The sequence below is a fragment of the Ahaetulla prasina genome, chromosome 2, assembly GCF_028640845.1.
Source record: "Ahaetulla prasina isolate Xishuangbanna chromosome 2, ASM2864084v1, whole genome shotgun sequence".
Lineage (NCBI taxonomy): Eukaryota > Metazoa > Chordata > Lepidosauria > Squamata > Colubridae > Ahaetulla > Ahaetulla prasina.
Window position 1 is genome coordinate 252,654,926 of NC_080540.1, and position 25,308 is coordinate 252,680,233.

At 38.5% G+C, this 25,308-nt stretch overlaps 1 protein-coding gene across 2 annotated transcripts in view; it reads right to left on the reverse strand.

Annotated features, from left to right (window-relative positions):
- CAMK4 (calcium/calmodulin dependent protein kinase IV) overlaps positions 1-25,308 on the reverse strand; it is a 72,484-nt gene that overhangs the window by 42,327 nt on the left and 4,849 nt on the right. For both annotated transcript variants that reach the window (XM_058169456.1, XM_058169455.1), the window contains exon 2: positions 873-951. In XM_058169456.1, coding sequence (XP_058025439.1) covers positions 873-951 — 79 coding nt within the window. The remainder of the gene's footprint in view (positions 1-872; positions 952-25,308) is intronic.

Consider the following 25,308-nt stretch of genomic DNA (forward strand, 5'->3'; position numbering starts at 1 on the left):
CACAGGAAATTGTTGGGGAATACTAATTCAGGCTTGGAACCCCTAATAAAGACTTCTAACACTTGTGTGTGTGTGTGGGGAGGGGGGGACAACTGTCACCATGTGAGTAGACCCATTTTTATGACTTTTTTTTTGCAGCAGTTGTTAAACAAATGCCATTGTTGTTAAGTGACATCATTGTTCGCTACAGACTGCGTTTTGTTAGAAACTGCAAGTAAATATAAGTTTTTGTCAAAACCATAGTAAATTATGGTCATGTGATCTTTGATGCAGCAAATAGCCATAAATGTGGATCAGTTGCTGAGTGCCCAAAAGGCAGTCATGTGACTACAGGGTGTTTGTGATGTTGGAACTTCAAAACTTGGTCATAAGTAGCTCTTGACGGTATATCATAACTTTTAATGGTTGCTAAGCAATTTGTTGTGCGTAAGTCCAGGATTATTGTGCAATGTGCATAGATCAAAATACAATCGCTCCAGTTGTTTGGGGGAGAGCACAAAGGGCATCAGCAGTGGCAACTAAAAAAAGGCAGGAAAGTTGCCAGGAAGATTGGGAGTGCAATGATTAGGAAGATTGGCAGTGTGAGTATGTTGTACTGGGAATTTCAGCATAACGTTCTGAAATTCTAAATCTGGTTCTGCTGAACTATCGTGGATTTCAAACATTTCTGCAGATGTCCTATTAAGTAATAGTTTAATAGTTTGAATTCAACATAAAATGTTCCATATGTCTTATTAATTCGGATTAAAAGAAGCATAAGGCTCTACATTGATGGGACTATGGGAAATTAATACATTTATATTCTGGTGCAGCTCTGCTCAAAAGCAAAATTCAGCAATAAAAAACTCATGAATAGGAACAGCTACACTTACAGTTTTCTTCAAGATTTTGACAGCAAAAGGCTTTTGAGTTCCTTTCTGCCTGCACCTGTAGACAATAGATGTAGCACCCCTGAATGAAAAGACAAAGAAAGATGTATCATTTAGTTGCTAATAGATTTGTCAGAGAAAGTACAGATTTCCCTCAAAACAATGCCTGCTTCAAAATCTGACATTTGGAGTCTTGAATGGGAAAAAAGTCATATTTCTCCCTGTGCTGCTCTTGTATTTTCACCTTTGACTCAAATAAAAAACTGTGTTTTTGTGAATACAACATTTTTCTTTCATATTTATATATTTTCAAAAAACAGGAAAATGGGAATTTGCCTATCTCATTATTAAAGTATATTTAATGCAACATATTAAAATATTTAATATTTTAAAAGAAGTTATGAGATACACTAAATCTCAAAGAAACAATATGATCAATAAGACTTCACACAGAGATGATTAAGTCAGTAACACTTGGGCCATTCAACAAATTGTCAAACATGTCTACTGGGAATCATCCTATAACACGGGTCACCAACCTTTTGGAGCTCAGGGACCACTAAATACATAATTTTAAATCCCGCGGACCACTAATATGATCTGCCTAATGACCGGCTGGGTGGGCATGGCTAGGTGGTCATGTGACTGGGTGGGCATGACCAACACAATGTCATTCATGTCGAGGGGCACTTTAAGGCACCCTAGACTTGATTTTTATCTCTGGCCAGTGGTTGAATGATCTGGTTTTAAATGATGTAGTTGTCGAACCTTTGTCATGGTCAGATCATTTTCTCCTTCGTCTAGACTTTCGGACCGCTACCCACCACCGCAGGGAGACGGAACCAATGCGCTGGTTCCGTCCCAGGCGCCTGATGGACCCGGAGAGGTTCCTGACGGAGCTTGGGCCGTTTCCCAAGCACCTGGCCCACGACACGACTGAAGAACTAGTTGCGGCCTGGGAACAGGCCGCGGCTGGAGCTTTGGACCGTGTGGTGCCTTTGCGGCCTCTGACCCAGCGTCGGTCTCAACCAGCTCCTTGGTTCTCCGAGGAGCTGAGGGAGATGAAACACCAGAGAAGACGCCTAAAGAGTGTCTGGAGATCCAGCCGTTCTGAGGCTGACCGGACCTAGTTAGGTCCTATAGCAGGACCTACCTAGTGGCACTGAGGGATGCGAAATGTTACTACGTTTCCTCCCTCATTGCGTTGGCAGATAACCGCCCGGCCGCCCTGTTTCGGGTGACCCGCTCTCTCCTCCAACAGGAGGGGCGGGAGGACTCTCTACAAGGGCGTGCCGAGGAGTTTAACGGTTATCTATACGATAAAATCGTTCAGCTTCGGGACGGATTGGATCAAAATTGGGTAGATCCAGGCGAGGGTTCCGAGACCCGTCTTGTTGAGGTGGTTTGGGATGATTTTGATCCTGTGACTCCTGAGGACATGGACAGGTTGCTGGATAGGCTGAATGCCACCACATGTTTACTGGATCCGTGCCCCTCCTGGTTAGTACTGGCTACTCAGGAGGTGACACGAGGCTGGCTCCAGGGGATTACAAATGCTTCTTTGCGGGAGAGGGTCTTTCCCGCTGCCTTGAAAGAGGCGGTGGTGAGACCTCTCCTCAAGAAGCCTTCCCTGGACCCAGCTGTTTTAGGGAATTACCGGCCAGTCTCCAACCTTCGCTTCACGGCGAAGGTTATAGAGAGTGCGGTGGCATGTCAGCTACCCCAGTACCTCGATGAAGCTGTCTATCTAGACCCGTTCCAGTCCGGCTTCCGGCCCGGATACAGTACGGACACAGCATTGGTTGCGCTGGTGGATGATCTCTGGAGGGCCAAGGATAAGAGTTACTCTTCTGCCCTGGTCCTATTAGACCTCTCAGCGGCTATTGATACCATCGACCATGGTATCCTGCTGTGCCGGCTGGAGGGGTTGGGAGTGGGAGGCACCGTTTATCGGTGGTTCTCCTCCTACCTCTCTGACCGGACGCAGACGGTGTTGACAGGGGGGCAGAGATCGACTCCGAGGTGCCTCATGTGTGGGGTGCCGCAGGGATCGATTCTCTCACCCCTCCTGTTCAACATCTATATGAAGCCGCTGGGTGAGATCATCAGTGGCTTTGGGGTGAGATACCAACTGTACGCTGATGATACTCAGCTGTACTTTTCCACCCCGGGCCACCCCAGTGAAGCTGTCGAAGTACTGTCCCGGTGTTTGGAAGCCGTACGGGTCTGGATGGGGAGGAACAGGCTCAAACTTAATCCCTCCAAGACGGAGTGGCTGTGGATGCCGGCACCTCGGTACAGTCAGCTGCAGATGCGGCTGTCTGTTGGGGGTGAGTCATTGGCCCCGATGGAGAAGGTACGCAACTTGGGCGTGCTCCTGGATGGTCGGTTGTCCTTTGAAGATCATTTGGCGACCATCTCCAGGAGAGCTTTTTATTAGGTTCGCCTGATCTGCCAGTTGCATCCCTTCCTGGACCGGGATGCCTTATGCACGGTCACTCATGCTCTCGTTACTTCTCGCCTGGACTACTGCAATGCTCTCTACATGGGGCTCCCCTTGAAGAGCACCCGGAGACTTCAGCTAGTCCAGATTGCGGCTGCGCGGGTTATTGAGGGAGCGGTTCGGAGCTCCCACGTAACACCTATCCTGCGCAGACTGCACTGGCTACCTGTTGTTTTCCGGGTGCGCTTCAAGGTATTGGTTACCACCTTTAAAGCGCTCCATGGCTTAGGACCGGGCTACTTACGGGACCGTCTACTGCCGGCCTCTATCTCCCAGCGTCCGGTGCGTTCCCATAGAGAGGGACTCCTCAGGGTGCCGTCAGCCAAACAGTGTCGACTGGCGGCCCCCAGGGGGAGGGCCTTCTCTGTGGGGGCTCCGACCCTGTGGAACGAACTTCCCCTCGGGCTTCGACAACTACCTGACCTTAGGACCTTTCGCCGCGAACTTAAAACCTATTTATTTCGTATGGCTGGACTAGCTTGATTTTACCTTTAAATTTTAATTGAATTTCATGGGTTTTAAATTTTGGTAATTTTATGGGGTGTATTGTTATTTTAAATTTTCGGGCAAGCTTAAATCAGTTTTTTAAGGGTTGTTTTAATTATTGTGTATGTTTGTATTTTATCTGCCTGTTCACCGCCCTGAGTCCTTCGGGAGAAGGGTGGTATACAAATTAAAACATTATTATTATTATTATTATTATTATTATTATTATTATTATTATTATTATTATTATTATTATTATTATTATTATTATTATTATTTATGGGACTCTACTTGCCCCTCTCCTCCCACTCACTCCTCGCCTCCCCTGCCCCTCCCCTTAGGGCCCCAAAAGGAAGCAGTTGTTGGAGCTAAGCAGCCACCACGAGAAAAAGTTGGCAAAACAACTCAAGTTCAAATTGGATCTGGCCGAGGAGGCTCAGCAGAAGCACCTCACTGAAGACTAGGAGCATAGGCCTTCCAAGCAGAGGGAAGACCTGTGGGAGTGCAAGGCCAGGTACCGGCACCTGGAGGCTCAGTGGGCTGAGATGGTCAGTCAATTCCAGGCCATGATGCAGTCCCACAAGGCCCTCTGGCATTACATCACCAGTGATGCTTCCTTCCAGCCTTCACCCAAAGCCCCAAACCAGGAGGCTGAAGCAGACCCCAGGTTGGAATTTCTGCCCTCCGACCTGTACAAAAAGACCCCGAAGGGGGAGACTCTTTACAGCAACACAAACATTCATTGCATGTATCTGTCCCAGGGGCTGTAGTTTGAGTACTCCTCATTTAATCCAATATTAAAAATGCAAAAAAAAATTCTGTGGACCACCAAAAATTTTTTGCGGACCACCAGTTGGTGACCACTGTCCTATAATAACTGCTGTTCTTTTCTCCATTCCTCAATCACTTAATCCTTCCTTACCAAGGCAGTCTTTGACAGATGTAATTCTTTCCTCAAGAGATTTTAAAGGAGATGTTTCTTGTTTAACTCTTTTCTTTTAAGCAGATTATGCTTAAAAGAAATAGAAAAGCAACCAGACTCAGTTCATTTATTTTTAGTCACAGCCTGTTTTTATATTGTTTTTTCCCCACTCCTTTCTTTTTTTTTTGGTTTTATTAAAACAATATAATTTATTTTTAAGCCTACAGTATCTAATTTGAGCTAGTAAAATCCAGAAGACCACTAGATGGGAGCAGTTTCACAAATTCAAATTCTTTTTTGTTCCAGATCAGCCACACAGACTAAATAAGATTTGCTAAATATAACCTATCAAATACAACCTAGAAAACAACATTCAAAATAAGGCATGCAAGGTGAAAAATGTATGACCACACTTGCACTGTTTTGCTATAGACAATCTGCAAGTTTTATAAATGGTGCAAACTTTGCAATTATAAGAGTTACCTTGGGATTCTTATCTACCAGTGAAAACGGAACATAACAATCTACAGACCTTCCTGGAAAAAAGCTTAGAAGAGGCATTACTAGCTTTTTATGTATATTTCAGGCCAAAGATATACAAAAAAATTTCTTCAAGAGTAATCCTTCAGCATTTTATATTTTTAAGATATATTTTATTCTTTAAAATATCACTTTACATTTGTTTAACAAATTCCCCTTTTAGTTTTAATAATTACCACATTTGAAACAGTTTCAATATTTAGGGAAGTGTACTTTACCACACCAAATTGGAAATTAATTTTTTAATTCTTCCCAGGTTCAAGAATAATCTTCTCTGTAATATCTGGGAATCTGATAGGACAAAGCTGATACAATTAAGCCATGGAACTAGTCCTATGGTTTTACAAATCCTTGCTTGTATTTCAACGCTAGTTTATGCCTAAATGATAACATACATAACCCCATAAAGTCTGGGTTTAATTGCTTTCTGCCACATATAAATTGGATACTAATTCCATACAATATTCCAATAATTCATTAACAGTGAAGTTAGCTGTATGGCATGTACCTGAGCTAATTATGCTAAGATATTAGGGCTCTTGACTTTAAGGGAAAAGGTACTTCAGAGGGCATATTGGTGTGTGTAGAGGAGCTGTCAGCAACTTCGTAATCCAAATGGGTTCTTTTCCTGCAATTGTGCTGCAACTGCAGAGAGCAATCACACAACAGCAGGAACAGACATTGCTGCTTTAAGAAGTTGCTGACAGCTGCTACCCAAGAGCTCCTGCCTGTGCGAAGCCTCTTTTTTTAAACTCCAAAGTTGAATACAATTCTATTGAAATTTCTGTATTATTATTTTATACATTTTTTTAATTTTAAATTATACAGAAGGGGATGTAACCATCTAGAGAAGGATGGCTTGACAGTATATGAATCAATCTCTCTCTCTCCCCCCACCCTCACACAAACCTTTTAAGTAAAATATAGGAGATAGGAAACAAATTAAGGCAGGAAATATGCTTTTCAAAAAGCAACTAGGCTTTCTTGGTTTTGTTTCCTTGAAAACATTTAGTTTCTCATCCAAGAAGCTTCTTCAGAACTGAAGCTTCTTGGATGGGAAGTGAAACACTTAATGTGCAAGCAAATTCCTTTTGATCATAAAACAAATGCTATTTTTCATTGCCTCATGAAGGTGCCAATACTCCATGCTGATGCCAGCTGAACTAAAACAGTCTAAGAAAATTCTGTTTGGATTGGAATGCTAGTTACTTTGACCTTACACCGAACAATATGCCTTCTCCCAAGGAAGCAACTCCTAATTGTTTTCCTTTATCTATATGGGGTTTGTTGAACATGTACTGTATGCTTTTTTTAAAAAAGTGAGTAAATACTGAAAAGACTTATTACTGCATTTACCAATGTACTATGAAGAAAACTACAACGCTCCTCATCCCACTATGTACCCAAGAAGAAAGACTGCTCACCCATCAACCACTAATCCTGCCCACCAGCCAGTATTCAAGTCACTTCCTTTTTCAAATTTTGGCCTTGGATCCAAAGTAGCCACTCATTGCTCAGCCATTCAGCCTTGCTACCAGCTGATTGGGCAAAAGGCCAGAGAGAAGCAGGAAAGAGGACAGAGACACGTCCTTCCCACCTTCTCTTGCACCACACAACAGAAGTGTGGTCAGAAATGACTGACACTTCATGAAGTGGCCACAGGTGTGTCAAATTTCAATCCCACAGGAGCCATGGATCCTGGATCTTGGAAACATTCTATAAATAAGCCCATTTTAGATACATCGATTCAGGAACTGTTGCCCTGTGATACACTATTTTGCCCAATTTGATGGCTACAAAGAAACAAATACGACTTTTAGCAGTGTTTAGATAGCTAGATAATTTTATAGCTTAAAAAGGCATGCTTACATAGGAGAAACATTAGTATTTCAGGTAAGAAGGCTTAATCTCCAAATTGTAGAGATATCATTATACACACCAATTTACTACATTCCACACCTGTCTGAAGTCAGAAGCTAGAAAGAAGGGGGAATGGCCATATGGTTTAACTAGAGCAGGGGTGTCAAACTCACGGCGTCATGGCATCATCACATGACGTATTAGGACTCCCCCCCAGCTTCGCTAAACTGGGTGTGGGCATGGACAGCACATGACGCATCCAGCTCGCAGCCCAGGAGTTTGACAGCCCTGAACTAGATGCTGCTCACATAGTAGAAAGAGAAAATGACCTGACTTTGAGATACTAGATAAATAAAAAATAATGAACTTATTCACATTAAGGTCCATGTCTGTTTTGTCTGTTCAATGCTTTAAAAGCTCTCACAGAAAAAAGAAAACAGTAAAACTCTTTTCTGCAATGATTTAAAAAGATGGGGCAATGTAATCATATATTATACTATTGGAACTATTGAAACAGTCACTGCAGCAGAAATTAGGAAGCCAAATGTGATAAAATGCAAGAAATCCCCCTCCCCAATGGTATTGCAGGGCTGAGGGGGTGTTCCTGCCACTGTGTGCAGCTGCCAAAAACAGCAGAGGGTTGCCCAGAAGAAACGAAAATGTGGCAGGCAAACCAGACAGCAAAGCTTGAGCTGCCAGAAGCCAGGAAAGCACTACTTCAAACACAGAGGAGGAAAACAGAATTGAAGATGCATTTGCAGTGGTCTGGCAGCAGACAAAGGGCATCTTTAACCATTTCTGCTTTGCAAAAATGGCTGTTATTTCATACTCATAATACTGTGATGATAGTAGGACGGTTAACGATATTTAAAATTGTAAACAAATACGCTAAAATCACAGTGCATATCTGATGCATTTTGTCAGAGTGCACACAGTGTGACTATGTGAGACTATCCAAGAGCAAATACACTAAACAGAGGTTTGTTTTTAAATAGTGGTTTTATCTACAAAGAATATATACATACATGTACTTTAGTCAGACCTCAAACAAATAGCAAACAGCAATTACAGCACGGAAGCACTCCCAGAAAGAGAGATATGCCCCAGCAGGGCCTCTTCTTATTACAGGCTCTTAAAGTGATATCAGCCCAAAAACCTTCTGACTCATTCCCAGCATTACATCATCATAGCAGTTGGTCAGCTCTTAAATCATTAGGTAAAGATAAAGGTTCCCCTTGCACATATGTGCTAGTCATTCCCGACTCTAGGGGGCAGTGCCTATCTCTGTTTCAAAGCCAAAAAGCCAGCGCTGTCCGAAGACGTCTCCGTGGTCATGTGGGCGGCATGACTCAATCCAAAGGCGCACAGAACGCTGTTACCTTCCCACCAAAGGTGGTCCCTATTTTTCTACTTGCATTTTTTATGTGCTTTCATACATAAAAAAAGGTTGGCAGAAGCTGGGACAAGTAATGGGAGCTCACCCCATTACGCGGCACTAGGGATTTGAACCGCTGAACGACTTTCAATCAACAAGCTCAGAGTCTTAGCCAACTGAGCCACCGCGTCCCCTTAAATCATTACCCTGACACATTTGATGCAGTTTTTAAAATAGATACTATGGCACTTTTACTTGCAAAGATTCTGTGCACCTCATTTTGTGAGTGCTACACAAGTGAGTATTACTACTTCTAATTACAGGTAATCCTTGATTTATGAACTATCATTTAACAATCATTCAAATTTAGGTCAGTCTCAGAAAGGGTGCTTTAAGGGGCTGTCACACTATCCCTTCCCCCTCAGTCACATGATTGCAAGTTGGATATTTAGCAACCTGTTTGTACTTACAGCCAGTCTGTCCAACACCTTGTGATCATGTGATTGCATCTCAAACCCTAACCCTTGCACATATGTGCTAGTCATTCCTGACTCTAGGGGGTGGTGCTCATCTCCGTTTCAAAGCCGAAGAGCCAGCACTGTCCAAAGACGTCTCCATGGTCATGTGGCTGGCATGACTAAATGCCAAAGGCGCAGGGAACGCTGTTACCTTCCCACCAAAGGTGGTCCCTATTTTTCTACTTGCATTTTTTATGTGCTTTCATACATAAAAAAAGGTTGGCAGAAGCTGGGACAAGTAATGGGAGCTCACCCCATTACGCGGCACTAGGGATTTGAACCGCTGAACGACTTTCAATCAACAAGCTCAGAGTCTTAGCCAACTGAGCCACCGCGTCCCCTTAAATCATTACCCTGACACATTTGATGCAGTTTTTAAAATAGATACTATGGCACTTTTACTTGCAAAGATTCTGTGCACCTCATTTTGTGAGTGCTACACAAGTGAGTATTACTACTTCTAATTACAGGTAATCCTTGATTTATGAACTATCATTTAACAATCATTCAAATTTAGGTCAGTCTCAGAAAGGGTGCTTTAAGGGGCTGTCACACTATCCCTTCCCCCTCAGTCACATGATTGCAAGTTGGATATTTAGCAACCTGTTTGTACTTACAGCCAGTCTGTCCAACACCTTGTGATCATGTGATTGCATCTCAAACCCTAACCCTTGCACATATGTGCTAATCATTCCTGACTCTAGGGGGTGGTGCTCATCTCCGTTTCAAAGCCGAAGAGCCAGCACTGTCCAAAGACGTCTCCATGGTCATGTGGCTGGCATGACTAAATGCCAAAGGCGCAGGGAACGCTGTTACCTTCCCACCAAAGGTGGTCCCTATTTTTCTATTTGCATTTTTTACGTGCTTTCAAACTGCTAAGTTGGCAGAAGCTGGGACAAGTAACGGGAGCTTACCCCGTTACACGGCAGCACTAGGGATTCAAACTGCTGAACTGCCGATCTTTTGATCGACATGCTTAGCAAATGGATATGTACATAATATTGGGGCAACTGAGCCAGGTAATATTATGGGAATCAGTTGGGAATTAAAATGTAAAATAGGGAAACTGGTTGAATTCTTAATATTTTATACAATTTTGATAGACAGTGATCTGCTACTTGGCATTCTGTGAAATGCAGGACATGTGTGTGTGTGTGTGTGTGTGTGTGTGTGTGTGTGCGTATGTGTGGTGTGTGACTATCATGTGTGAAGTATTAAAAGGGAAGAGTGTTTTTTTCGTTTCCCAATCTCCAAAAATCCAAACCTACAGGATATTAATATCCTCAGCAGATGGGCAGCCACATCTAAATCACAACTTTTGAATGTCACAAAGATTTTTGACCACTGAGAAATGAGAATCCTTTCCCTTTTCCCCCCTTCCAGATCTTTCTTCCTTCTCATAAAATTCAAATAATGCCGAGCGGCTTTGATTGCAAGATTCTATAATGTGTATTGGCAATGAAATACATAAGTCTTTAAAAATTACCTCAAATATAAGAAGCTTTAGAAGGCCAGCCCCTTTATTTAGCCATTTTTATTAAAAGAAAGGTGTGGGAACATCTATCAACAGATTTTATGGCCATGTTTCTAAGTTTAGCAGAGGTAAGATGATCTGAATGACAAGTAAACAGTGAATCTTTTCTAAACCTTTACTGTTACCACCTTCTCTAAAACCACCTCCACTCAATTATTTTTAATAACTGATTTGCTTTCTTTAGCACACCCTTATAGTTACACTGACTTATAAATCTGATTGTCTGTCTTCAGATCTTTGGGCGTCAGTAGGAAATTCCACTAAATGATTTTTTTCATCTCAGAAAAAAGAAACAACAACAAAAAAAGGCTATCTCTCTTTGTAAAAAGATTTGTGTGCATGAAAATCCTAAATTAATAAAAGCCCTCCCTTAGATTAATAAAATGAGCTATTACTATCAAGGGCAAACAGAAATACTAGATTCACTCCAGGCACATAATGTGAATTTCAATGCTTTGTTAATTGACTTCTTATGGCTCAACCACATGTTGCTGCTATTCAGTATCTGTTTTCCATATTTTCCTTTTGGGTCTTCTATCTTCTCTCAAGCGGCCTTTTTAAAAACCAAAGATATAAAATTTGTGGAATAATTTCTACAAATTTAGGTAGAAACAGTACTATTACATTTTTTAAAAAGTAAAAAAAAAATCCTTAGACTTAATTATAGATGCAGAACTTGTTTTTATTTCTTGCTTATATAGATTTCAAAGGTGGAAGCACTGATTAAATGGAAATTATTTCATGTATTCATCAACCTGGGGTCCAATGGGGAGCTTGTGTGATGGCTGTACTGTTTTTAAATGTGTATTCACATCTTGTTTTTATTATTTTATTTATCTCGCTCTTGTTTATTTGGTAAAGTTTTTATTACCGGTAGTTGTGATTTTGTTTTAACTACTGATTGTATACCATCACAATCATGGTTAGTGAGATGGGAGGCTATATAAATGTGTCAATTAAACAAACAAACCTGTCAGTCCAGTCTAGTCTAGTCTAGTCTAGTCTAGTCTAGTCTAGTCTAGTCTAGTCTAGTCTAGTCTAGTCTAGTCTAATCTATTTCACTGTTTATGCATTTTTCATGATTCATACGTCAATGGGTCTCTCTTCCAATGAATAATTGACAAAACAGTTTATCTGAATTTTCAAAAGCTATAATTGATGGTGAATTTTTCTGCCAAAATTATTTATGGTAACATTTTTGGTATTAAATATCAATGGAGCTTTCTTTCTTTTCACATTAGTATTTGGTGAGAACTATGGTTGATACGATTATTTTAAAAAGCTTAATGTTTTTTCTCAAAATATTAACTAAATTAATATAATAATCCTTTGTTATAAATGGTGGGATTTCTTAAAATCCTATTTCTTTACAATATGTGCTTATATGTCAGATATGAGTGAAACATTAGATTATTTGAATTTTCCCTTAACTGATACAGATTGTAATGGCCTCTTTCTGTTCATTCTCACCCTCTTCTTAATTTCTACTTCTAAATCTTTTTCCCATACTATTTTAAATCATGCTTGAGAGGTTTGCAGTTATGTCTAAAATTATCTGGCAGATGTTTGAAGGTCGTTCCTAAATTTGTGATGTAGTAATTTGCATAAGTTCTTCAAAAGCTGTGAGCTTTTTAGTGTTTATGACATTAAACTGTCAGAAAACATATAGTATTTTATGAATCCGTATCCAGAATATGAATATATAGTTCTGTTTTTTTCACAACTGGTTTCCAAATATTAAGTTTTGGTTAATGAAAAAAAGCTATATAATACTGTCCTCCTTCCTTGAATATTAGATGTAGGCATAGTCACGGTTTTCATATCTGTAGACAAGCAGATGTCCGACTACAGAAGTAAGGTCTGGGGCGGTGAATGGGGTCAATGTCCTCAATAAAGCATTATTGCATTTAAGAGTGAATTTCATCCAAAGTATGGTTCAATAATTGAAGCCATGTAATGGAGCAACACATCTCATTAATTAGTAAGACTAGTCATATTTGATTCCCAAGAGTTTTCCATCTTTCACAATACCAGAAGTACATTTTAGATTTATTTCTTATCAATTAATAGTACCATGGCTATGGTACAGCAAAAAGCAGCCAATGGATTCAGTAGAGAAATATAACTGTTTGTGTCTTCTGACATTGCAAAATAAGGTTCAAAATATATGAAAAACAATGCTTTGCAAATCATTAAAAGGTGAATTTTGTGGTGTGTCTCTTTTCAAATTGATAAAGCAGCCATATCTTTCTGAGGTATGAGGTAAGAGTCATGCTGGTGCAGTGGTTAGAATGTGATACTGCAAGCTAACTCACTGCTCACACTTGAAGTTCAGTTCTCACCAGCTCAAGCGTTCCATCCTTCCGAGGCCGGTAAAATGAGAACCCAGATTATTGGGGGAAATATTGTGGTTTGACTCTGAAAACCGCTTAGAGAAGGTTATAAAGCACTGTGAAGCGGTATATAAATCTAAGTGCTATTGCTATATTAGTTTTGTGGCTGTTTCTCAAAGTCTGAAAAAAACCCATAGGTATTTCTTTGACAAGAAGCGTTTGAACATGCCCCATACCTTCTGAAGTACATCTTTTGAACATTGCTAATAATTTTTAATAGATATTCTCAATAGCTAAGAGTTTATTCTGATATATTTTTAACATAGGATCCTGAGCTCAACTGAACTCAAAGATTCTAAATAAAATGGCTGAAATCCCATGCAGATTTTCTAATACTATATTATGTGATAAATTAAATAGTTTCATAAGCCACAATTTTTTTAGGTAGCAACATTATAGCAACAAACAATATACATATACAGACAAATATGCTGCCAATATATATAGACAATTTAGTGTAATGGTTACAGTATCAAGCTACAGACCAGAGAGACTGTGAGCTCTAGAATGATAGAATCATTTTTGATTCTGTCTCTCTATTTCACCCTACAAACCTCTTAAGCACTCAGTTCCATGATGTTCAACATAACTTTTATGTTTCTTCTAAAAGTATAGAGCGCCACTTTTGTATAGTGCTTAAGTCTATGGAGATTCTCAATCATGCAGATCATGGTTGTCTCAAAGGTACTTTTTTCAAGAGCTTGTTTTTCTTTTCCCCCCGCTTCTCATCCAAGAAGCTTCTTCAGCTCTGACTGGATGGTGGGAAATGGAAGAATTTATACTCCTTGCAGACAGTTGGTCATTTGCATTCTTTTAGAGTGTCATTGAGGCCATTTGGTGGTTTATCTGTTTCCTCAATCACCTGATTAGTGTATATGGGTGTGGAACCTTCTTGAACTGTTGAAAGGAAGTAGTACTTAAGGTATCAAACTAGAAATCATGTGTTATAATATCACCTTAGGTACAAAGCCAGTTAGGTGACTTTTGACCAATCACTTTCTCTCAGCCCTAGGAAGGAGGCAATGGCAAACCACTTCTGAAAAACCTTGCCAAGAAAACTGCAGGGACTTGTCTAGACCTTCTCTATCAATTGTACAGAATTGTACAGATGAATATGTATGTATGTATGTGTTATCACATATAATTCAGCCTGGCTTTGGAGGATAATTTGAGCATACTAAGCCACAGACATATCAACAACATGTACATGTGAATATGCACACACACACATTGAATACAGTTGTTTTACTGTAATCTGTACTTTTACATATGTATTTTAATTATATTTTGCCTTGTACTTTTTATGCTTTTGTGTTAGTGTCTTAATTTTCCTAGTTTAGCATTTTTCAGTGTACAGGTACAGGCAAAAGATGCTGTAGCTCTATTTCTCTGTTCTGGCTATGCCCTGAAGTGCAGATATCTGCAAGTTCCAACTATCACTCTCAACAAATTGCCACCTGCCCCAGATTTTTGTCAGTTTCTTTCAAATCTTACTGTCTTTTTCCTTTTTCTTGGGAATCTCAGGAACAGCCAACAAGTTAATGGCCTGCATCATACTCTTTGGGGATTCTTAAATCTAATTTTCTGATGATGGTGAGCATATAAATACCTTTATAAGGCAAAACTCTGGAGCTTTTCCCATGAGCAGGCTGTCTTTGTGAATTTGTTATGGTTTTTAAACATTGAAAACTGTACAGGTATCATTGGTGTTAGTATTAGATTTTGTACTATTTGAAAAATGGCTGTTCCAAATACATCTTACTGATTGCTTTATTTATAGACTTGTTTTCTACAGAAAAAAAAGTTAGAATCCTTCTACCCATGATGCTAGAAAGATATCTTCGTAGAACACTTTGGTTTCATCATGAAGAGAGGACCACTATACGGCAGCAAAGAATTAGAGTCTTTGCTGCTGTCTGCGTAGTATTGGGCATCTGGAATTTTGCAACGTATCTGGTATCACTACAATACTGAAATGATAAAACAGATTCTAAATTTGGAATTCTAGTTTAACTGGAAAAGGGTAATTGTATTATTTTTCCAGGTAACTGTACGATACCTGCATTAAGCCTGCCATTCTCCATCTGGCTTGAAAGAAAATGTGAAGTTTTAAATTTTTCATCAAGGAAAGGGATCAATGGACATAGTGGCTGGGGTCACATACTATGCTAATTATTTTTTTTCAAATTGTGCTAATAATGATTTATTTGGTTTTGAGTTAATGTGAAATCTGAACTCAACCATTCTGATAACACATGATCTATAGTATTACGTGTGACCACTATGGTTTGTCTGTTGTTGTATGTACATTTTTTAAAAGATCAAGCTTAGCATGATGCGTGAGTCCAGATATATCAGGCTGTTAATTATACTCTGCTTTCTAGGAATATACTGCTTCTCTATGCATACAGAACAGCTATCATTTCATCAATTTACATTTGTATTAGAATTCTTTGCATTGTGATGGATCAGAGTCTTGTTCTCTACTAAAAAATATCAACAGCCAAGCAATATGTTTGCATGGCAACTGTTTGATCAGTTTTCACAATGGCTAGAAAATGCCTGAAAAGACGGCAGAAGGTAAACATTCTATTCTCTCAGTGAGTGACAAAATTTAGGTGGCCAGAAATGCAACCTCATTGTATTAATTGTGATACAAGGAGAGTTGTATGGAATAGAGTAAATATTCTAATTAAATTCCCTTTGTCTGCACACAAGTCTACTATGAAGCCAGCTTTCACCTTTCACTATTCTAGTATTAGAGGTGTTTCTCTTCTTCACCCAAAAGATGTCTTGCTGTACAAGCAATCTAGAATTCTTCATTCATATGATTGATATTGTAATCTGGGACTGGGGTCTTCCCCAGGACCATTGTCTTTTTGGAAGGAGGAGAGTCTGATTACATCAAGTAAGGCTTTATTTGCCAGGACCTAAATAGCATGGTGCTGCTCTATTTGATTAAAGAGCTGGGTGGAAAAGAGAGCCCTTCCTCTAGCCAAACCATAAGAGAAATAGCAAGAAAGTGAGGAGGGACCAATTCTTTCCCTGAAATGTTGCATGGAGCTGTTTTGTGCAGTTGGAGATCTGGTGGAAAATGAACTATCTCTCCCCACTTCTGTTAGGATGACAAAGTGGCAAGGAAGCTGACTGTTTACCTCCCAGTCTCTGATTCTGCAGAAATGAACCATGTAACTGAGTATCTGGCAGAGAAAAAAAATCAACAGGCAACTGCCAGTCAGACCCCCCCACACACACACCAAAATCTGACCAGGTCCTGTGAAAAGGGGGAATTAGTTGAATTAGGATCTTATTTCATCCCATAACCTTATGGCCAGAATGGAATTCAGGTTATTCTGTTATAGTTGTGAAATAAGATTGACAAATCCAGAGTATCCTTCTCTTTTATGGATCATTATTTCATAATGCAACAGTACAAGATAATAGGAGTTCCTTTCTGAATTTCCTATATCATTAGAGAAACGATGTATTAATATTAATCCATTCTATATTTCCGTTATATAGAATGGATTAATACTAATACGTATTTCCCTTAGGGACGTGGTGGCTTAGGGGGTAAGAAACGCCGAGCTTGTTGATTGAAAGGTCGGCAGTTCAGCGGTTCGAATTCCTAGTGGTGCGTAACGGGGTAAACTCCCGTTACTTCTCCCAGTTTCTGCCAACCTAGCAGTTTGAAAGCATGTAAAAAATGCAAGTAGAACAATAGGGACCATCTTTGGTGGGAAGGTAACAGCGTTCTATGTACCTTTGGCATTTAGTCATGCCGGCCACATGACCATGGAGACATCTTCGGACAGCACTAGCTCTTCGGCTTTGAAAAGGAGATGAGCACCACCCCCTAGAGTCAGGAACAACTAGCACATAGGTGCGAGGGGAAACTTTACCTTTACCTTTCTATATTTCCCTTATTGTTGCCAAGGAAACTACAGAGACCCAGACACAGCAATGAAGTCACCAAGAGTCAAGTTCAGCCTGATCTAATCTTGACCCTTCACAGTAATTGTGGCTGAATTCATGTTGGGAAGATATTCATGGTGGACATGTCACATGTAAAAACAGGAGAGGTCTTGGTCCAAATAGATAGAGCTGCCTCGCTGCAGCAGAGCAGTTCCAAAGTGTTTTCCCAAGACTTCAGACCCTCCTTTATCTAATACTATATCTATTCTTCTCTCTCTCTTCTTCTCACACATTCATATTCACAGTTTCACTCGCTCCCTGCTCCTTACAGCAATTTAGATTTTAGAGAACTTCCACTGCTCCCAACAGAGGTTCATGGCCATAAAGGCAATTTGGAAGGAGATACCAATACTCCAGAAAATAAACCCTGTCGAAGAATTCTCTTTGTGTTACAACAAAGCCTTTTAAAATGCAGCAGTGGAAGATTTCTTTTGATGAATTCTTAATGGAGGAGAAAGGATTACCCTTCCCGAATAGTAAAACCTATTCCTGAACTGCATACATTAAAATCAGGCTTTTAAAAATCTACATGCGTGGGAAGAATAGCTCGTTTTCCCCTATAGCTGCTAATGAAAGATATGGGTGCTCCATTTTTGTTTTTAAGAAGAGAATGGGCAACCATTTATGGAGAATGGTATAGGGTCCCCTGCTTGAGCAGAGGGTTAGACAAGAAGTCTTCCAAGGTCCCTTCCAAATCTGTTATACCAAGGGTGTCAAACTGGCAGCCCACGGGCCAGATGCATTACGCACAGGCCGTACCCACCCACCCCAGCTCTGCGAATGGGAAAAACATCATGAAACATCACGTGATGCCACAAGTTTGACACCCGTGTTTTATACTGTTATTATAATAGTTGGGGACAGTGGACTGGTGGAAAGAGTATATGGGGAAAAGCTTGCAATATCTGGGAAACCTAAAGTCTGGAGACTCACCATTTCTGATAAATACAAATATTGACAAATAAATGGTGTTTTTCAAAAAATGTTCTAGGTTCTTGGCTTTGTTGAGTGATACTTCAGTAAGTTCTGTGAAAATACCTTTCTAATAACATTAGTACCTTCCCTAAAGAAAGAGGACTCTTTCATACAACAGATTTTTTTAAAATTTGAATATTTCCATTATGATATCATGAGTATATTTCTAAAAGTATCCAGTGACATTTAGTTGTGTTTAACAACAAGGCAAATAAAATCAGAAAAAGCACACAGTCAACTTGACTCCTACATATCCATTAAGGCTCCAGTTCTCTTTAAATATTGACTGATAAAGCTCCCCCTTTTCTGGTGAATGATCCGAGCAATATGAATGCTTAGGATACAAATCAAAGAATATAAATCATATTTATCCATTTATATTGAAGTCAAAGAATATAAATCATATCTATCCATTTATATTGTATCTGAGTAACAGAAATAAAATTAGATGCATAAAAGGCATGTCAAATTTAGCTTTGATTCCTTTTAAAAATAGTAAATGTGGGGATTATACCTGAAGAAAAATGGGGGAAAGAAAAACACCCCATATCTAATGATTTCTGTTAGATTTTCATAGGCAAGTAAGAGTAAACCTTTCCACAGAACTATAAGACACATATTTAATACAGCATATTAAAATTATCTAGCAGCTTTCATAATTGTGCAGAAATCTGAATGACAAGTTATTATCCTAAAATTTCTTAAATAAAACAATCTTAAAGGAGGCAGGAGCCTGTCTTCTTGGATATTAATATCCAATTTAATATTAATATTAATTTGCCATTAATATGGCAAATACACACACTACCACAAGTATTGGTATGTCTCCATTAAAAGAAAAATATGATTTTGATGCAGGGGTGAAATCTAGCAGGTTCTGACAGGTTCTGGAGAACCAGTAGCAGAAATTTTGAGCAGTTCGGAGAACCGGTAAATACCACCTCTGGCTGGCCCCAGAGTGGGGTGGGAATGGAGATTTTGCAGTATCCTTCCCCTGCCAGGCCCACCAAGCCACACCATGCCCAAGCCACGCCCACAGAACCGGTAGTAAAAAAATTTGGATTTCACCACTGTTTTTATGTTATCTGTCTTTCAAAAGTGGAGTCTTTGTGGCCATTATTTGTATCAGTTTCAACTTAATTCCCAGCCAATTCTTTGGGGAAAATTGAAAGGATATCAATAATACTTTTGGCCACATCTGTAAGATTAATCAGACTTTTGGTTTAGTTATTTCTGTGTGGTTCCACAACATTTTGAAAGTGGCACTTTTAAATTGCTAGACTGGATCTCAGTGTAACAGATTTCTTTTGGTGAATTCATTATTAACCCTTCCTGAATAGTAAAACCTCTTCCTAAACATTACAATTGGGCTTCCCATCTTTAGTCTGGTATTCAGGGCATCTTTTAGATCCCAGATTAAAAAATGACCAACTGATATGCTGCACTGTTAAAGTTTTACTATTTTACTAAGTGTGTACAGATGATGACAATTTGCTAGTCTTCCACATTCTGATTTTTTCTTTGCTGTTTTCCAAACTTTTAGCACTTGCCTTTTCAAATCACTCCAGTATCTCCAATTCCTGAACAACCATCTATTTCCACTGCAAAAAAATACACCAGATCTCGACTCCAACATACCTTTGAGTAATGCTTCTGCCAATTTTATTGCTTCTTGACCTCTCTGGGTAGATATTAAACAAAGTGCTTAGCTGCTCTTGGATCATTATTATTAAATTGCTCTGTAATAAGCCAATTTCTTCCTCCTCCAAATATTTTCTGTGTAATTCGATTCAAGATTTGAATCTGTCCATACTCCTTATGACTTAGAATCTGCCAATTGTAAGCCAACATGAAACATCACGTGATGCCACAAGTTTGACACCCGTGTTTTATACTGTTATTATAATAGTTGGGGACAGTGGACTGGTGGAAAGAGTATATGGGGAAAAGCTTGCAATATCTGGGAAACCTAAAGTCTGGAGACTCACCATTTCTGATAAATACAAATATTGACAAATAAATGGTGTTTTTCAAAAAATGTTCTAGGTTCTTGGCTTTGTTGAGTGATACTTCAGTAAGTTCTTTGAAAATACCTTTCTAATAACATTAGTACCTTCCCTAAAGAAAGAGGACTCTTTCATACAACAGATTTTTTTAAAATTTGAATATTTCCATTATGATATCATGAGTATATTTCTAAAAGTATCCAGTGACATTTAGTTGTGTTTAACAACAAGGCAAATAAAATCAGAAAAAGCACACAGTCAACTTGACTCCTACATATCCATTAAGGCTCCAGTTCTCTTTAAATATTGACTGATAAAGCTCCCTTTTCTGGTGAATGATCCGAGCAATATGAATGCTTAGGATACAAATCAAAGAATATAAATCATATTTATCCATTTATATTGAAGTCAAAGAATATAAATCATATCTATCCATTTATATTGTATCTGAGTAACAGAAATAAAATTAGATGCATAAAAGGCATGTCAAATTTAGCTTTGATTCCTTTTAAAAATAGTAAATGTGGGGATTATACCTGAAGAAAAATGGGGGAAAGAAAAACACCCCATATCTAATGATTTCTGTTAGATTTTCATAGGCAAGTAAGAGTAAACCTTTCCACAGAACTATAAGACACATATTTAATACAGCATATTACAATTATCTAGCAGCTTTCATAATTGTGCAGAAATCTGAATGACAAGTTATTATCCTAAAATTTCTTGAATAAAACAATCTTAAAGGAGGCAGGAGCCTGTCTTCTTGGATATTAATATCCAATTTAATATTAATATTAATTTGCCATTAATATGGCAAATACACACTACCACAAGTATTGGTATGTCTCCATTAAAAGAAAAATATGATTTTGATGCAGGGGTGAAATCCAGCAGGTTCTGACAGATTCTGGAGAACCAGTAGCAGAAATTTTGAGCAGTTCGGAGAACCGGCAAATACCACCTCTGGCTGGCCCCAGAGTGGGGTGAGAATGGAGATTTTGCAGTATCCTTCCCCTGCCATACCCACCAAGCCACACCACACCATGCTCACCAAGCCATGCCCACAGAACCAGTAGTAAAAAAAAATTGGATTTCACCACTGTTTTTATGTTATCTGTCTTTCAAAAGTGGAGTCTTCGTGGCCATTATTTGTATCAGTTTCAACTTAATTCCCAGCCAATTCTTTGGGGAAAATTGAAAGGATATCAATAGTACTTTTGGCCACATCTGTAAGATTAATCAGACTTTTGGTTTAGTTATTTCTGTGTGGTTCCACAACATTTTGAAAGTGGCACTTTTAAATTGCTAGACTGGATCTCAGTGTAACAGATTTCTTTTGGTGAATTCATTATTAACCCTTCCTGAATAGTAAAACCTCTTCCTAAACATTACAATTGGGCTTCCCATCTTTAGTCTGGTATTCAGGGCATCTTTTAGATCCCAGATTAGAAAATGACCAACTGATATGCTGCACTGTTAAATTTTTACTATTTTACTAAGTGTGTCCAGATGATGACAATTTGCTAGTCTTCCACATTCTGATTTTTTCTTTGCTGTTTTCCAAACTTTTAGCACTTGCCTTTTCAAATCACTCCAGTATCTCCAATTCCTGAACAACCATCTATTTCCACTGCAAAAAAATACACCAGATCTCGACTCCAACATACCTTTGAGTAATGCTTCTGCCAATTTTATTGCTTCTTGACCTCTCTGGGTAGATATTAAACAAAGTGCTTAGCTGCTCTTGGATCATTATTATTAAATTGCTCTGTAATAAGCCAATTTCTTCCTCCTCCAAATATTTTCTGTGTAATTCGATTCAAGACTTGAATCTGTCCATACTCCTTATGACTTAGAATCTGCCAATTGTAAGCCAACATGAAACAATATAGCATAGCTTTATGACACGCATATTGTTGCCGGGTGCAAAGTAACAGAGCAAAGAAAAATTACAACAAGAGAACTGCCAAAGTGTAGTGGAGCATAATGAAGTACAACTAAAGTGGCATTAGGTCATTACTTGGATTATACTGGAACTGGATTAATCTACAAAGAGGCATTGATAGCTAATTATTTTGAATACCTGCAATTAGGTGTTTTGGGAGGAGGAGTTTAAGCTAAAAGCTTTTGAACACATAGGGCTTGCACTGGAAGTTTTTTGACTTTGGAAAATATAAACCATTCCTAAGATTTTCTCCACAAAGAAGGGAGACTGATATCTTAGTGTGCTTCATACTTTTAAAAGCATTTTAACACATAAGCAAAAGATTATTACGTTAATATTATTATGACCATAAACTGAGTGCAACTAGGATACCAAATGTTTTCTATTGCCTTATTTTACAAAATACATACCTGTAAATTAGCCTCTTCAATTTAGTTCATCCTAATGTAATTTGTAAATTATACAACCAAGAGTCAAATTTCTGTCACTGTGAGGGTGGGGGGAAACCATTGCATAGACAGCTCTCCATCTCAAAAGCATTTATCTAAATCTGTTTCAAGTGAATTTTGTAGTATATGAATTTGACCAAAGATGTATCATTCGAACAGTTCCCATTATCTCCAAGTTATTGAAGATAAAAATTGGTCTCTGCACTGAACTAAATAAAATATCACAAGGCATAATATGGAAGGTAAGATCTACTGTATAAACTAGTTAAGTAGTTTTCTTCTGCATTCGTTGTAGGAATTTCTTCAACATATAGCTTTCACAAACAGTTTTGAGTATTGCTGTACTAAGCTTTCTGGTATCGATATATGTGCAGGAATGGGGAAAAAGCAGGAAAGTCTTGTCACTAAGTAAAATATATTGCTAATGCAGAAAAAGATTCTCCTTTGAAAAATGAATGGGAAAATATGAGTATAAGACTGAATGCAATTACGTCAATGTCTGTTTTCAACCTCTTCCAGGAAAGCAGACTTTCCTGGAAGAGGTTGAAACACAGACTTCAGAGGATCATTAGAACTGCAGAAAAAATAATTGCTACCAATCTGCCTTCCATTGAGGACCTGTACGAATCAAGAAGAGGGCCGTGAAAATATTTACAGATCCCTTACATCCTGGACATAAACTGTTTCAACTCCTACCCTCAAAACGACGCTATAGAGCACTGCACACCAGAACAACTAGACACAAGAAGAGTTTTTTTCTGAAGGCCATCACTCTGCTAAACAAATAATTCCCTCAACACTGTCAAACTATTTACTAAATTTGCACTACTATTAATCTTCTCATTGTTCCCATCACCACTCTCTTTCCACTTATGACTGTATGACTATAACTTTGTTGCTGGTAATCCTTATGATTTATATTGATACATTGACCATCATTTGTGTTGTAAATGTTGTACCTTGATGAAGGTATCTTTTCTTTTATGTACACTGAGAGCATATGCACCAAGACAAATTCCTTGTGTGTCCAATCACACTTGGCCAATAAAATTCTATTCTATTCTATTCTATTCTATTCTATTCTATTCTATTCTATTCTATTCTATTCTATTCTATTCTAAAGTTATTATTCATAGTCTTACATGCATGTGCCAATTATATCAATACTTCCAATGTCAAAACAGTCTATTAAAGATAACCAATAACAATAAATTTGAGTCAGCTCCCTTCCTGACATATGGATAGCCATTCTTATGATGCCAGAAGAACATCACACTCTATTTGCAAAAAGCAAAACAAAACAAAACAACACCAGTTATTAGAGACACTCTGTTGAGAGGAAACAAGATTAAGTAAAAAACCTTTCCCAAACTGGTTTCTTCTAGAGGTAAGATTCAAACTATTTAAAGCATTAAGTTGAAAAACTTGGAATATTGTGTAAATGTTGCCAAAGTTCACTTATCTCTTGGAATAATAAACACAATGTATGGCTGAGGAATTCTAGAAATTGAAATCCACAAATCTTGAAGTTGCCAAGTTTGGAGACTTGTGCTCCAAAGGAAGGATTTCAACAATAATTGATATTTATATCACATGGATATTACATTCTTAAAAATGATTAAAAACCCCTCAGAGCTTTGCTTCATGTAGGTTTTATTCATTGATATTTATTATACCAGTATTAGAAATTAAAATTGAGACATTCTAAAATGGCTTAAATAACTTCGCAGACTGCTTGTAAGGGCCTCAAGGCCCCAGGAATCCCCAGACCACATTTTGTGAACCATAGATATATCCTTTTTTTTTCAAGGGTATTACTGGTTCTTCTTTGAATTATTTGTGGTAGCCTATCTCACTTATGTAGCAAATTGTACAAATAGATGGTTCTGTCCAGTGAAAAGAGTTTAACCATGAAAGTACGCTCACCTTACAAATTTCATTTGAAAAACTAACAGTAAAAGACACCTGGCTATGTCATATAAAAGGGGATTTAGAAGAAGTTAATGTAGGGCCTATTATTCTAGGATTCCCAGCTATTCTACAAAAGAATGGTCTATGACGTAAATCTATGCTTCAGTAAGTTATATGAATGACTGGAGGATAAACTCAAAATAAAAATAAATTAGAACTTCTGATAGATTTGCAACATTTGGAAAGTATTATAACATTTTTCCAAAAAGACAAAGCAAGAAATATTGCCATTCCAGAGTAGCTGATAAGATATATGTATGCGGCATGCTGTTGTTTCTTTACTGTCATTCCCAGAACTCAAGGTTCTTTAAATATTAATATAACTCTATAAATATATACAATTAAATGATGAGATCGTATAAAACATTAAACTATGGAATTTATTAATCTCATTCATCAAATTTTAATTTCACTTCGAATTGGTAAAATCAGCAAGATGTTTCTTGTCTAGAAATATTTATTTATTTATTTATTTATTTATTTATTTATTTATTTATTTATTTATTTATTTATTTATTTATATTTTTATACCGGCCTTCTCCGAAGACTCAGGGCAGTGTACAGCAAATAAAACGACAATAATCCAAAAACAATTTAAAATAACAAAATTAAAAATCTAATTTAACCGCTTAATTAATTATCTAATAAAAATATTAGATAAAAAATTACAAAAGATAAAAACCCCTGTTAAGAAGCCCGCTAAAACCCCCAAATATTAAAATCAATCAATCAGGCCAGCCCCGCTTGGTAAAAAAAGAAAGTCTTGAGCTCGCGTTTAAAGGTCCGAAGATCAGGGAGAAGACGGAGTCCCACCGGCAGCTCGTTCCACAAAGCCGGGGCCCCCATAGAGAATGCTCTTCCCCTGGGGGTCGCCAGCCGACATTGGTTGGCCGATGGCACCCTAAGGAGGCCCTCCCTGTGAGAGCGCACTGGACGCACCGGACGATGGAAGGTAACTGGCGGCAGCAGGTATAGGAATAGTTGTTT